At 43.5% G+C, this 16,308-nt stretch overlaps 1 protein-coding gene across 1 annotated transcript in view; it reads right to left on the bottom strand.

Annotated features, from left to right (window-relative positions):
* Positions 1-7,891: 7,891 nt before the first annotated feature.
* Positions 7,892-16,308, bottom strand: part of LOC102881229 (signal-regulatory protein beta-1) — a 13,551-nt gene continuing 5,134 nt past the window's right edge. Inside the window, exons 2-4 of the mRNA XM_006921671.3 lie at positions 12,623-12,979; positions 9,157-9,477; positions 7,892-8,664 (exon numbers count right to left, since the gene is read on the bottom strand). Coding sequence (XP_006921733.1) covers positions 8,282-8,664; positions 9,157-9,477; positions 12,623-12,979 — 1,061 coding nt within the window. The 3' untranslated portion in view covers positions 7,892-8,281. The remainder of the gene's footprint in view (positions 8,665-9,156; positions 9,478-12,622; positions 12,980-16,308) is intronic.

Here is a 16,308-nt window from a genome sequence, read left to right as displayed (position 1 = left end):
GCACGAGCTTTCTTCAGTGAGAGACCAGCGACTTGGAGTGCAGCAGCAGGAGAATGTAGAGGTGATACTGCTCTGGAGAGGACTGTTGGCCCCTCGACTTGTGTCAAATTAGGAGCCTGACTCTCATTTGCAGCTTTGAAAAAAAGCACCTAGGCTTCTTGCAGGGAAAGACTGGGAGCTGGGCATTTCTCTCTGCCTCCTCTCTGCCAAGTCCTGGGCGCGGGTAGCAGTTCCCAGCCCATTGAGAACTGCTTCTTTGTTCGCTATAGTCCTGTGGGTCTTGTTGACTCAAGCCCCAGGGACTTTCAGAGTTACTAAACCTCCTAATGGGGAAGTTTAAAATTTAGAATGCTAGATGTTGGGTCCAGATCCTTCTCTCTTTGAGGAGAAGCTGAGTGTTGTGAGTTCTTTCTGCATCTTATGTCCCTGTGCTAGGGGCGGGGTTTATGGTGACATCATGTCTCAGTCTTTTCTGTTTGTTTAGATGTGTATTTTTCTATTGTTTGTTCAATGTGTGGGGGTCACTCGGTTAGTTTCTGGATTACTTTCTGAGGGCATTGTTTCGTTAGTAGCTGTAGATTCACTTAGACTCTGGGCAAAGGTGAGTTCAGGTTCCTCCTCGGTTGCCATGTCACGCCAGGCTAGTTTTGCTTAAAGAAAACTCTTAGTTTTCTCAGGTTTTTATGTTACCCATGATGTCGTTGAGTTTGATGCCCATCACACACAGAGAAGCCAAAATCAGAGGCAATAGGATTTCCTTAAAAAAAACAAACAAAAAAATCCGATTTATTTGTCCAGTTGCCAATCCAGAAGACTGAAGACAAACTCAGCTCAGTCTTCGAAAATCAAGACTTAGAGCAAATTTAAAAAACTCTGATTCAGCAGTCTTGATTGGACAATCTTGGATAAGTCATCTAATACAAATATAGGGAAGGTGAGAGAAAGTATAAAGGAATTGGCAGAGTCTGACTGGGTGAGATCTAGGTGTGGCTGGCCACGTGCAAGTTACCAGACAGCCCTCACTTTTGAATACTTCTGAGAGGACAAGGTCTGCACACAAAGGTCCTGGCTAGGGGCGAGTTTGGTCTGGCCACCCATTGGGGTTAGTTGCAGTACATTTCATTTGCTGGCTTTCTGAGCCTGCGTAAGGCTCTAGGACCAGTCTGATCCAGCTGGTCTGGTGGTCTCAGGGGCACTATGGGGAGGCCCACTGTAATCTCCTGAAATGGAAAAACAACCTTCGAGGAAAAAAACCTGTTATGACCCAGTTTCTATTACGATAGGATTTGTTCCATTTTCCCCTCGTTCTAGCAAGAGCATACCCAACATTGAAGGAAATGTTGCTCTTTTTGTCTTTAAAGGGATTCTTGGATCCACGTGCCATGCTATAAGGTTGGGCATTTTCCCATAAAAGTTTGAAAACTTCTTCAGGCAGCCAGGCCGATGGAAAAACGTTCAGTGTCATTACTTCACAGTGCTGGAAATACACAGATGGTCTAAGTTCCTCAATAAGCAAAGAAACAAAAGGATCTACATCATACACAATCTTATTCCAGACCCTGTGTGCTTTCATGCATTGCTCTCTCCCTTAAAGCCACCAGAGGAGAAAATAGGCTCGGAGGGTGTTAGTGAGTTGCCCATGATGACATAGCTAGTATGTGTTTTCCAGCCTCTGAACCCAAGTCTCTCAGCCTGTAAGAATTCAGATGGGAAACATCTATGCTGTGATTTGTGACTTTAAACACATCCGGACTCAGTGTCTGATGGATCATAGGATCATACGGTCTTTAAGAGACCATCATCAAGAGATTCTCATACCTAGAAATTGTCAGTCAACAAAATTTAAAAAATATATATGTACTGTATTTTTCAAGGGGAAAATATTTTCAAGTAGCCCACTAGCTACTGTAAATACCATTTCACAGAAGAAAGGATAGTCTAATACCAGGAAATAAAAAATGAAAAAATTTATTTCTTCATTCATTCACACACTAATTGAATGTCTATTTTGAAAAATCACTTAAAATCTCTGGAAATAATCCTAAAAGTATACTTTAAGTGGAAAAAAAACACGTATTCAAGAAAATCTACTTCAAGGGGAAAATATTTTCAAATAGCCCACTAGCTACTGTAAATACCATTTCACAGAAGAAAGGATAGTCTAATACCAGGAAATAAAAAATGAAAAAATTTATTTCTTCATTCATTCACACACTAATTGAATGTCTATTTTGAAAAATCACTTAAAATCTCTGGAAATAATCCTAAAAGTATACTTTAAGTGAAAAAAAAAAAACACGTATTCAAGAAAATCTACTAAAACTAAGCAACAAAACTGAGAGTCTGTGGTACTTGAATCAAGATCTTCATGCCTCTTTTGCCTTCCCGTTCAGCAATGCAAACTCCACTCCAGACTGGTATAGCCAAGAACACAGGGCTCCCGCCTCCAAGCTCACAGCTGAAATTATTTCGGAATTGTCAGCTTCCTTAAATTACTGTTTCTCAGCTACATAAAATCCTTAACGAGCAACTGAAACATAAAAAAAAAAAAAGGTATATTCATTACTGAACCAAAGCCAAACTCAATGTTGCTAGCTTGCTGCATCAAATTTTAAAACTCGTTCACGGTATTGGTCTCTTTTCTTCTGGCTCCTGAGTCGATGCTGATTGGTAAAAGTCTGATTGAGCTTAATGTCACAGTCCCTTCCATGACCTCAATTCTCAAAAGTTCACTTTTTTTCCTCCTATCACATTTAAGTCATATGTACGGGATAATAGAGCCGCTGACAATTTGGGATTCTGTGTGTATGCGTGTGATTCTGAGAGGATCAAGTGTGAAGACCCAGCTCTAGGGCATCAAGGCCCATGAGAAGGAGCAGCAGGAGTTTGTGGGCAGGAGGTCTGGGTGGCTGGAGGCATTCTGAGCAGAGGCCGTGGAAGCTTTAGTCACCGTTTTCTCATACACCGGGTCTCTCATGGAAGGAAGCAGGCAGCAGAGATTGAGGGTGGAACGTAGCAGAAGAGGAAGAAAAGAGTTGTTGGCAATGTGTCCACATTTGATGATCTCTTCATCATTCCAGCAATGTTCTCTGCATGTCTCCTATGTCCCCGAGCTTTCTTCTTCCTGGGGTGCCTATTGTTAGAGGACATGCAGCCGCTGAGATAAGACTCTGCTACCTCAGCCTTCCTCCCTAGGCCCTGATCACCCTTCCCTACTCCTTCCAAGCTGTCACGCAGACGGACAGAGCTTGAAGAGCCCTCAGAGCAGCTGATCCGGGACTGAGACATTGCTCTAAAATGTGGATTCCTGTCGTCCCAAGGAGTCTGAGCGATCAAGCAATCTAGAATTGGTCTCCAAAGGAACCACCACTGATCTACCCCTCATTCAGCCCTTTCTGCCCGCTTCCTCCACAGAAGCCCAAGCACTCTGTGGACACCCTTTAAAATTCTTGTTCCAGTCCCCCTCCTACAGGACCCCACATACTTCCTGGTAGTTTGAAACCTATAGAGCAGCGGTCCCCAACATTTTTGGCCCCAGGGATCTGTGATCCTATGAGAATCTAATGCCTTATGATCTGAGATGGAGCTGAGGTGGTGATGCTAGTACTGGGGAGTGGCTGCAGATACAAATGAAGCTTCGATTGCTCACCCACCACTCACTTCCTGCTGTGCAGCCCAGTTGCTTATAGGCCATGGACTGGTACTGGCCCAGGGCCTGGGCGTTGAGGACTCCTGTCTTAGAGGGATTCCCCGAGACCTCTGAGGGTATTGAGGGAGGTGTGTCACCTTCCCTTAACTCCACATGGACCCTGACCCTGTGTTACCTGTGGACTGTCTTTCCCTGCTTACCTCACCCCTTTGGGACAGACCTTGGCCTGCCTTCCCTGCCCCCCAACTTACAGTCAGTCAGGCCCTCTGCTTTTTAAGGACATAGATGGCAAAGAAACCAACTGCCAGCAGCGCCTTGAAGCCTAGGATGAGAGGAATAGACAGGTCCGGGCCTGGAAATCAAGGGACAGGAAGAGCAGTTAGAGGGGCCACACAGAATACCATTCCAAGGGGCCCTCACTTACTCCAGTTGGGGCTGTATGCTCCCATCAATACTTGGAAGCTTTTGGACCTGCTCTGGGCTCAGGCTTATGGCAGAAATCAGAGTAAAGGGAATTAAGCCCAGGACTTAATTAGATTAATAGCAGAGTACAGAGGGGTTTGTTCTCTATACCTCAATGGGCCTGCTCTGCCTGAATAGGGCCCTGGTGGGGTGTATGGGGCCCTGAGGTGCGGGATAGGGACATATGGATCAAGGCACTCAAAAATCTTTAGTCCACTTCTGGACTACTGAGGACAATGGCAGCAGCATAGCTTTCTTTCCCCAAAATTATCTTCAGCAAGCTAGAGAGGAAAAAACAAAACAAAACAAACAAACAAATAAACAGAAAGAAATTACATTCTGTCCCAAATTGGCTGTCAGCATTAATTGAGAAGAAAATGCCCAAACTGCAAAATAGCCATGAATCAAAAGAAATAAATCATCAAATCCTAGTGTGCAATCTGTCACTAGGCTGTCAGCCCATCCTCCATGAGCTGTAGGAAAAGTGCTGGAGAAACAGACGTGGGCAACCAGCCAAGGGGCCTGAGAGATATTTGAAAATCCCACCACCAATATTGAATTTACCTGAAATTTGAAAATATTGGGGAAATGTCCTGTAGATCAGAGCTCAGATCATAGGAAAATGTTTCACCGTGTGCCTGATTTAAAAGGATTGCCCCAGATCCCTGGACTCTGTGAATATTTTACCTTACCTGGCAAAAGGGTCTAGCAATAGTGATTCAGTTAAGAAGTAAAATGGAGACAGTATCCCGGATTATCCAAGTGGAGCCAATGTAATCACAAAGTTCCTAATCAGTGAAAGCGGGAGGCAGTAGAATCAGAGGAGGACATGTGACGAAAGAATGATCGCTCAGAGTGATGTGGGCACCTTAGCCCAGGAGAACTGGTGCCTCTAGAAGCTGGAAAATGCAAGGAAACTGATTCCCCTCTAGAGCGTCCAGAAAGAACGCAACCCTGTCAACCTATTGTAGACTTCTGACCTTGAGAAGTGTCAGATAATAATCTTGTGTTGCTTTAACCCACTAAACATGAGGTCGTTTGTCACAGCAGCAAAAGACACCTACTACAAGGAAGCAGGGACATTTAGAAAGACAAATGTGATTAAAAGGAGAGGCACAATTGAAAGTGTAAATCTTATGAGAGAAAGCAAAACAGAAAGAAAAAGTACTGTTTGGCAATCAAGTGATGATGAGAAAAAGGAAAACAGAGTGTGTGGTTGGGGAGGGGACAGGTGGGGGCGGCAGTGTGGTTAATTCAAGGTCCTGACACAGAAAGGAGAACTGAAAAAATTAGAGAACTCAGGACCTTTCTCCTGCCATCAAAATGACCAACAAACCCAAAACTTCCATTAATATACCTGGATTATGCTATCCTGATAGAGAAGAGAGTCATTAATCTAGAAATATTGTAACCCCCTCCCCCCAGCATCATAAACACGACCAAAGAGATCCTTCTACCAGACCCACTAGACCCACAACTGCATTGAGTGGCGTCCTCAGGTGTCGGCGTAGGTGTGACATCCCAGTGCAGAGGGTCACATAGGCCTCCTGCACTTTGCTCCGGTTCACCAATCTAGACAACCCAAAAACTGTTTCCAGGCTTAGTGCTTAGCAAGCATACTAGTTCATGCACACTGAGAGTACCAGCAAATAAGAGCCTGGTCTGAGCCCCTACAGTAGATGGGACTCAAATCCAACCCAAGTCAGTCCAGACAATATAATGGAGACTCATCTCTCCTGCTCGCCTGTCCAGTATAACTCTGACTCCTGGATATTACACCAGGTACAAGCAGAGGAGGACTCTGAGAGGCAAAAGAAGAAGACACAGTGGCTAGGGACCTGAGGACTGGAGGAATGTCGCAGCATTTTTTAAGGGTTGTAGGTTCTAGTCGCCTAACTCCCCAGGCACAGAAGGTGTGGCATTAGAAAAAAGAAAGTCTAAAATCAGTAATTCAAGTTCCCATCCCAAGAAATGAGAAAAGGGGGAGTAAATCAACCCCAAAAGGGAAGGTAGGAAATTTAAAATAAAGAGAAAAATCAATGTCACTGAAAACAGAAAAACGATAGAGAAAATCAGTGATAGAAAGCAGATTCCACGAAAGGAACAATAAAATTGAAAAACTTTTCGAAGACTGATGAAGAAGAAAGGGGAAATGACACATTTCCAGTATCAGAAATGAAACAGGGACATCACTGCAGACCCCGCCGACATCAGCGCATCAATGAGAGAATGTTATGAACAAGTCTACAGGCATTTGACAACACAGAGAAAATGAACCCAATTCATTAAAAAGTGCAACCTACCACAATTCACCTGAAATAAAGTGAGTAATGTGAAGAGCTCTGAAGTATTTAAAATCTTTTTCAAATCCAGAAAAGGATTCTTGAAACCCAAGTGATTTCACATGAAGAGTCTTCCAAGCTATTACAGATGAATTAAAACCAATTTTGGTGCACAAAAAAGAGCTATAAATGAAATTTGGGAATATTTGTCTATATAGTTCATTTTACGTGATATCCAGAAATTCTTGTCAGTTTTATTAACTGTGTAATTGTATTGGTTTTGTAGAAAAACCAATGTCCTTAATCATGACCACACGATTAAGGGCTCCATTTGCAACAGGATGTGCACATATGACTACGTTGTTAGTGGAAACATTTATGCAACATCTGATACCTCCTATCTTCAGGAAAGTCTTTGTCCTCCCCTTTTTATGTTTGCTCTTCCAACAGGCAGAGACATGGACACTAGGTGACCTAAAGTGACCCAGCAGACATTACAACGCCATACACAGGTTGGGAGGAACGTAGGCCTTTGAAAGGTTTCTTGTGGTAAAGACTCGTAGAATCCTGACTTATGATGTTACATGAGAGAGAAATCAGTGTAGTGGAAGCCTCACCAGGGGGTCCATATTTTGTTCACAGAAAAGGGTCTCTGTAGCTCCTTGGGACAATGCCCAGCTGACGGGAAGTGTGTCTCTAATTAGCACATATTCTTTGTTCAGGTTGGTGGACCCCGGTTCTCAGATTCACCTTGATTAGTTAAGCCCGATCACCTGGTGTGATGACAAGAAGTCTTCACATCCCACTATTGCTCTGTGAGTTCCCTCTGTAAGACTCCGAAACTCACAGGCTCATCAAAGCAGGAAAGATCGCAGATGAAATGAAATTTTCATATGGTAAATGTGCAGGGAGCGATGGTGATTATTACTGGTTCATTGTCATAAATCAGGGGACAAAGGAGGTCCATGCTGTGGCCAGTCACTGTCATCTGATGGACCCGATGGAAAAGTCTAGCATAGAATAGAGACTAGCCAGAGATTAGAAAGAGCGAGGAGGCGGGTGGGGCAGACATGGAAGGACGAAGGCAGTAATTGTTTGGTGAAGAGAGCACGAGGCAGGACGCTGTGAACAGATGATCTCTCCCTCTCCCTCCTTTCTTTATTGTGTATTGATGTCAGGGCATCTGTAAGGATATGTACCAAACTCTTACTAGTGGTCATCTGGGAGTGTGGGGAGCTCACCTCAAAATTCTACTTTCTATTTTTCGACTTCTAGATAATTCTAGATGATAAGCATGAATTAGTACTTTTAACATTAAAAAAAGATAAAATTTAAAAAGCCAGCTCAGTTAGAGTGGAGGCCTCACCACTGTTTATATCTGTCCTGTGATCCTGCTGGTAAGCAGAGGCCTCTATAGTACTGCTTTTGGTGACTGCTGGCTGCCCATCGTGCTCCACCTGGCAGGTGAGCCTCACATTCTCCTTGTGGCAGTGATTATACTAGAAAAGTACAAACATCCTGAAGCCCCTGCCCCATTTCCAACCCCTGCCCCATTCCCAGTGGGACAGGCTTGCAGTGGCAGCCAGGGACACTAGGAAGCGGTTAGAAAGAGCAAGGAGGCGGGTGGGGCAGACATGGAACGGTGAACGCAGTAGCTGGTGAAGAAAGCACGAGGCAGGACGCTGTGAACAGATCATCTCCCTCCTCCCTTCTCTCTGTCTTGAATGTGTATTGATGTCAAAAATCTATAAAAATGTGTACCAAACTTCTACCTGTGGCCACTCTTGGAGTGTGGGATTTGGGGGATGGGAGCTCACTTTGAGCTTCTGCGTTCTATCTATAGACTTCTAGACCATTCTACAATAAGCATGAATTACTACTTTTAACATTAAAAATAAAGATAAAATTTAAAAAGCTGGGTCAGTGTAGTGGAAGCCTCACCAGGGGGTCCATTTGTGCTTTGGTTCTTCTGGTGAGCAGAGACCTCCACGGTATGGTTTTTGGTGACTGCTGGCTGCCCATCGTGCTCCACCTGGCAGGTGAGCATCACATTCTCCCTATGGGCAGATAAATTCACCAAGAGCCAGCTCATCCGGTTAAAGGTTCCGTCCTTATTCTCTGTGGGGGCCGAGGCTGTTTCTGTTCGGGACACGTTCCCATTCTCCAACCAGGTCAGCTGTAGGCGCTGGGGGTAGAACTTCTTCGCCTGACAGGTGATGTTCACCTGGTTCTCTGACAAGGGGTGTTGGGTAACATCCACGGTGGGCGGAACTGAAACAGCACAGCGCAGAAGCTCTGACCTCGTGGAACAGCCCCTCGGACACTGAGAGTGCTCTTTGCATAGGAATAAAATCACTAAGCACAGTGCCCTGCACACAGTAGGTGCTCAAGAACCAGTAGCTTCTATTAGGGTAATGTGACAAAATCAACAAACACAGCCCCTGGCATGCAGTGGGAACATACTAACTGTAGCAAAATAAATGAAATGACCAAGAACACAGGGGCTTCGCTTACAGTAGGTGCTCGATAATTGGAGTGGCTATTGTAAAGTAAATGAAACTACCTACGGAATGGTAGGCGTTCACTTGGCAGCTGCCATTAAACAGTAGTGAGTGACAGCACATTCAGGTACCCGATGATGGAAAGGAGTGTCAGGAAATAGATTCTAGGCAATTCCAGGCCTGGAGCAAAGAGCAGGGGGAGGAGCAGGCCTGGAGGGCGGGGGCCAGGTATGGGCTGGGCCTGGTTGTGAGGGGCATCTACCTCGGATGGTCTCAGACAGGTTGGCAGTCCCACGAAGAGGAGGGCCCCCCTGCAGGGTGACATGGTCCACCTGGCAGATGACTTGGGAGCGAACATCCCCCGGGACCAACGACACCTTGGCTGTGCTGGAGAGGCTGTAGGAAGCGCTGTCTCCCTCTGGGTCCACGGTGGTCTGGGAGGCTGGGAGCTCATTTCCATCTTTGAACCATTTCAGGATGATGTTTCTGGGGGAGAAGCCGTGGGATTTGCAGGTGAAGCTCACTGTCTGCCCAGGCTGCGCCCTCATTGTGGGGCCCGATACCACGGGGGGAGAGGGTTTGGCTACAAAAGGAGCATAATAAGCAATAAACATGTTTGTGATGATCACCACTAAGGATAAGCATGCAACACTGTTAAGGACCTTCTCATGTATTATTTTTTAATCCCTCTAATAATGCTTGGAGCCTGGTATCGTCATCCTATCTCACAGAGGAGGACACGCAGGTCCCCAGAGGTGAACTCTAGGTGAGGGGCAGGGCAGACAGAGAATTTTAGTCCTAAGTTCAAAGTCTACTTTCTTTACAGGCGATTCCCACATATCTGGCCATAGGAACATAATTACTGATTGTTCTTACTCTTCCTGTTAACACTTCCTCTCTGGTCTCCAATGCCTCACAGACCCCTCAACAGTAGCGAGATTATTACCACGTCACAGGTGGGACACCTGAAGACAGGAGGGAAACTGAGACTTGCCAAGACCACACAGTGTTGGGATGACAGCAACTCCGCTCACTGAGGGTCTGTCTGTTCTCTCACCAGGCTCACTGTATCTTCAAACCATCCTAAAGGTTGGTGTGCTCACCCGATGTTCGCAGGTGAGGAAACCAAGGGCTAGCATGGAGAACGTTCATGTCCATGAATAGGACAAATGCCCCACGTTCATGGGCCCAGCACTGACCACCGCCCTACCCTTTTCTCTATGAGATTCCTGCTTTCAAGGAATGATAGGGAGATTCACTTTCGAGCGCCCAGGTTTGGGGACCCGGGAGCAATAATCAGAAGTTGTGGGCTCCTGACAGCTGAGTCTAGAATATGAACGCTTGCTCATGAGGGGCCTCTGGCAGCCTCTGGGAAATGCTCCCTCTTCTCATCCTCAGTCTGTGGCGTCAGGAACTGGCATGCATGGTGTTGCGGGGGTTGCAGTGGCTCCTCTCTGCTCTATTCGAGCCACTGTCCCCAGGGTGCTCCTGCAGACTACTCAGAGAAGGAAAATCATCATAACAGCGGGGGCAGGGGAAAGCTACTGAATGTTTAAGATTTTTTAATTAAAGTGTATTTGGCATCCCATATTCTATTAGTTTAGGGTACAACACAGTGATTAGACATTTATATACTGTACAATGTGATCATCGCGGTAAGTCTCGTAACTCTCTGTTTCTGAGTCTGTTTTTGTTTCATTTGTCTGTTTATTTTGTTTTGTTTTGTTTTCTTTTCTTTTAGATTCCACATATAAGTAAAACCGTACGGTATTTTTCTTTCTCTGTTGAACTCATTTCACTTAGTGTTATACACTCTAGCTTCATCAATGTTTTTGCAATCGGCAAGACTAAATGCTTATGGTTGAGTCTTGACTCCCCCACAGGCTGGCTGCTAAGGTCCCCTATATGAACGAACCTCAGTGTCCTCATTCATAAAAATGAGCAGCAGCTGCCCTCATAGCACTGGTTATGAGAGTAAATGCCATGAGAAAGGTACAGCGTCTGTCATGCTATTGCTCCCTGTCCCTGCCATCCCCTGCTTTCTCATCCAGAGCATCATCTGGGCAGGTGGCTTGGGGAAGAGGAACAAGCACTTGATCAGGAGGCAGCCGATCTGAGTGGTGATGGAGTCACTTACTAGCTATGGCTGCCTAAGAAAGGGATGCAGCTTTGGGAACTTTGGTAATATCTGCAAACAATATCTAGACACCTTCTCTGGCTATGTCCAGGGGTTGTGGGGAAACACCATTGCTACCACACCTAGGAGAGAAATTTGGCAATATCCACACAAATTACACTGCACATAACTCTGACCTAGCAATGCCCCTTTCAATGGCATCTCCCTCATGAGTAGAGTGACACATGGATAAGTTTATCTTCTGCATCACTGTTTTAATAGCCTCAGGTTGGGAACAACATATTCATCAACAGAAAGCTGTCAATGAGCGATGCAATGTCCATCCTCTGGAGTGTATGCAGCTATTGAACAATGAACAGCTCTAGGTGCTGATATGGATCCTTGATTTGGGTGATGTGGCTGAAGGTTGAGACAGGTTCCCAATCACCTCAAGCCTCAAAGTCTAATGTGGGGAGTATCTGAACTAGGAGAAACCAATAAAAGGATAAGTTTGCTTGCTGTTAAATGGTTCTATATAACAGTCTTTTATTCTGCAGCTACTATGTGCCAGGCTTTTCCACAGGGAGAGAGTCCAAGGACCAGGCAAGAAAAAACCAGCCTAGAATCAGATGAGTTCTGGAACAATCCCCCCACTCTCTGGAAATGTGGTCAAGGCCCTGTCATCTTTCCGCTTCAGGCTCCATCTGTACATGTAGGGTCAGGCTGGATGGTCTAAATGTTTTTCGTGTGCTGACATCCAGGATCCTGGGCCTCTGGCAGAAAACCCTAGAGAAGCTGCCTCAAAGGGCTAATCCCTAAGTCACCCACATGGAGAACCTTTTCCCTTAATGAGGGACAGTCTGAGACAACCCAGCCATTCTTAGAGCCTTCACTGACTGTGTGAGTTGGTCCCTAAACCAGAAGAGGTTTTCCCAGACAGAACCCCAGAAAACACCCAACCTCTGGGCACCTCCGCCCACCAATGCTGTCAGAGTAAACAGTGAGTCTGTGCCTCTTAGGAATTTCTTCTCAGTCTGATGTTTCTGAAGCTGAAATAGAGAAACACTTTCTCCTCTTTCCTGCCCTGGATGAGTTTCTCCTCACTGGAGAGAAGAAAACAGAGCTCATGGGAGAAGAACCTTTGGCTGCTTTGTTCACTTTTGCTTCCACAACATTCAGAGCAGATTCTGGACCACTTACTGGCAGGTGCTCAGTAAGTGTCGGTAAGGGATGCTCAACCGCACTGAGGGGGGCACTCTCTGGAGACAGGGGTGAGGTCTGACCTTGTGACAGGAAAGTCACTCTGACTCTCAGCTCCCTCATCCCTAGAACCAAAAAGCTGGACAGGATTGAAAAAGCCAAGGGCTGGGAAGCCAGGCAGACAGGCGTTCCAAACATTTTGCAACATTTACCAGCTGTGGGGCCTGAGCAAACAGCACAACCTCTCCAGGCCTCAAAGTCCCTGATCTGTAGAATGGGTAGAATCAGACCATGAATCAGATTATGACTGTAAGCACCACTGTGCCTTGATTCTTAGTTGCTGCAAAGAGAATCAATGATGTTCTTATTGACTTGTCACACACCAAGGACGAAGGACCCACAAAGTACTTACCACTCACAATGAGCTGAGTGCCAGGACCAGACATAAACGGCATGACGACAGTGTCTTCTCTCCGGAACTTCACACAGTAGTAGGTCCCGGTGTCTGCTGGGGTGATGTTACTGATGCGGATGGAATAGTCCGTGGTGTTTCTCTTTGTGGTGTCTGCAGCAGATGTTATTCGGGGAAAGTGACCTCCTCTGAAACTGTAGATTAACTCCCGGCCTGGCGCTGTCCCCCTGAACCACTGGATGGGCCCCACGGGGTACAGGGAGGTCAGGGTGCAGTTCAGAGTGGCCGTCTCTCCAGCTGCGACTGACACCAACTTGTCAGGCTGAATCACCTGCAGCTCCTTCTCAGCAGCCTCTCCTGGAGGGTAACACACAGAAGTTAGTTTTCCATCCTTTGTTGATCCTCTAAGTTTCTTCAGCTATCTATCAACAACAGCCCATTGACTGAGCTGAACCATGAACAGGCCTTGAGCTCAGCACATTGCATGTGTCATCATGAGTAATCCTAACAATCAGTCTGTGTAAGTGAGACTTTGTTACAAATGAGAAAACTGAGGCGCAGAGAGGTTAAGTGATTTGGTAGAACGTGGTTATAAGAGCTGAGCCCTCTCTGGAAGTATCACATTTCCCCAAATATATCTGTTTGTTCACTTTCTGGCTTCATGGAAAGACGCACTTCTGAAAGTTGCTTTTGGTGGAACCATGAGGCTTCTTTAGATAACTGGGTTGTGAAAAGAGCTGATGAATATATTTTCTAGGATATAAATTTCTGCAAGAAACTCTGTGGTCAACTTCCATTTCCACAGAGACCACATGTCATGATGGAGTCTGCTCCAAGGGCCTGGATACTGGTGTGACAGTTTCGTGCACAGCTCACAATACACAATAAATATGCAGTGTAAACAAGTTAAACATTGCTCCAGTTCCTGGGATTGTTTCCCATAGCATAATCATGTTATATTGTTTCTTGATGCTGCTTTAAGAAAGTGCCAAAATCTTAATGGCTTAAGACAGCAGAAAATTATCTTATATATTGTCTGGAGGTCAGAAGTCCAAATTTGTGTTACTTGGATAAATTCAAAGTATCAGCCCAGCTTTCGGAGACTCTCTTCCTTGCCTTTCCAAAATCTAGTGGCTGCCCATGTGTCTTTTCTTATGGTTTCCATCTTCTTCCCCTGCAAACTCTTGCTTCTGGTGTCATTTGCCCTTCTCTAAATTTGACATTTCTACCTCGTTTTAATAATGACTCTTGTGATTATATTATGTCCACCTGATAATCTAGGATAACCTTTCAATATCAAGAGTCTTAACAAAATCATTTCTCCTAAATCTTATTTTCATATAAAGTAATATATTCACACGTTCTGGGTCTTAAGATATGGACTTGTTTGAGGGGAAGGGACATTGTTCTGTTCACCACACAAATCTCTTCTGACTGTTACAGAAACCAATGGCCATAAGTGAAAACACCTATATATGTGGCCTTGTCACACAATATGAACGAGAAGGCAACTGATGAAAATCTGATAAAGAACCATTCAAGTATTGCACTGGTGAAACAGTTTGAAAAATAAAATTGGAATGCAGTCAGAGAAGGAAAATCAAGTATCGACAAATACAAAGAAATCAAACTACACTCTTAAAAAATCAAGAGGTCAACAAAAAAAAATTACAAAAAAAATTAAAGAACACCTTAAGGCAAATGAATGAAAACACAACATACAAAAACTAATGATGCAGCAAGAGCGGTGCTAGAAGCAAATTTATAGCTGCAAACACATACATTTAAAAAGAGAAAATGTCATAAGTTGATAACTCTACCTTAAGAAATTAGAAGATTAAAATAAACCTAAAACCGAAGGTAGCTGAAAGAAAAACATCATAAAGATTGGTGCAGCGATAAATAAAATATAAAAAGAAAAACAATGGATAAATCAACAAAACCAAAGGAGATCCTTAAAAAAGATCAGTACAACTGAAAAACCTTTAGTTAGATTGACAAAGAAAAAGTGAGAGAATCCAAATATGTAAAATCAGAAAGAAGGGCAATCCTAAAAATTTTACTGAAATAAAAGGCTTATAAAAGTTGGTATGAATAATTGTACAGTAATAAATTGGATAACCTACATAAAATGGACAAATTTCTAGAAATGCTTAACTGAATCATGAAGAAATAGAAAATCTGAACAGTCCTATAAATAACAAGGATATTAAATCAATATTCAAAAACCTCCCAACAAAAGAAAGCCCAAGACCACGTGGCTTTACTGGTGAATTCTATCAAACATTTAAAGAAGAACTAACACTAATCCTCTTCAATTTTTTCTTTTTTAAATTCAAGAGAAAGGAAGACTTCTTCACTTATTCAGAGTCATTCTGAGACTCATTCTCAGATCAGCATTATGCTGATGATAACGCCACACAAAAGCATTAGAAGAAAACTACAGATCAATATCTTTTATAAATAAGGATGCAGTAAACCTCAAAAAAAAAAGTAGCAAACTGAATTCAACAGCTTATTGAAACAGCTATACACCACGACCAACTGGGATGTATTCCTGGAATGCAAGGATGGTTCAATATATGAAAATCAAACAATATAATATACCACATTAATAGGATGAAGGGAGAAAACAACATGATATTCTCATTTCATGCAGGAAAAGCATCTGACAGTCAAATCCAGCATTTTTCATGACAGAAAATGATCTAGAAAATAGGAATAGATGGAAGCAAACACAAAATGATAAAATCATATGTGTAAAACTCATCGCTACTATCACACTTGATGGTGAAAATCTAAAGCTTTTCCCCTGAGATCACGATCAAGACAGGGATGTCCACTTTTGCTCCTACTACACAATTTTCAATAATGCAATTCCCAGACAAAGCATTTAGACAAGAAACGTAAATAAAATATTTAAATTTGAAAGGAATCAATAAAACTAAGTCTGGGCACCCATGATATGATTTTATATGTAGCAACTCTCAAGATTCCACACATAGGCATGCATGCAAACACATACAGCTGTTAGAACTAACAAATGATTTCCACAATCTTGTGGGATACAAATCAACACACAGAACTCAGCTGCATTTCCATACACTGGTACCAAACAATCCAAAAGGAAAACAAAGCAAACAATTTTCTTTTACATCAGGTAATGTAAAATACTTAGGACTTAATTTAACCATTGAGATGAAAGACTTGTACACTGAAATGTATGAAACATTGCTGAAAGAAATTTAAACAGACATAAATGGAAAAACATCTCACATTCATGGACTGGAAGAGTTAATATTGTAAAGAGGTCAATTGTACCTAAAGCAATTGACGGATGGAATAAAATCCATATCAAAATCCCAACCGTCTTTTTATAGAAATGGAAAAGCCTATTTTAACGTTCATGTGAAATCTCAAGGGGACCCAAATAATGAAATGATCTTGAAAAAGAACAAATTGGGAGAGTCACACGCTCTGATCTAAAAATTTACTAAAAACCTACAGTAATAAAAGTGTGGTACTGGTATTAAAACGGATATATAGACTAATGACTAGAATATAGGGAGCTTGTCAAAAAACCCCTCACATATATGGTCAAACGATTTTCAACAAGGGAGCTAAGAACATTCCATGGGGGAAACCACAGTCTTTTATTTTATTTTATTTTATTTTATTTTATTTTA

This window comes from Pteropus alecto, unplaced genomic scaffold (assembly GCF_000325575.1).
Source record: "Pteropus alecto unplaced genomic scaffold, ASM32557v1 scaffold45, whole genome shotgun sequence".
Classification (NCBI taxonomy): Eukaryota; Metazoa; Chordata; class Mammalia; order Chiroptera; family Pteropodidae; genus Pteropus; species Pteropus alecto.
This window is presented reverse-complemented; position numbering and strand designations above follow the sequence as displayed.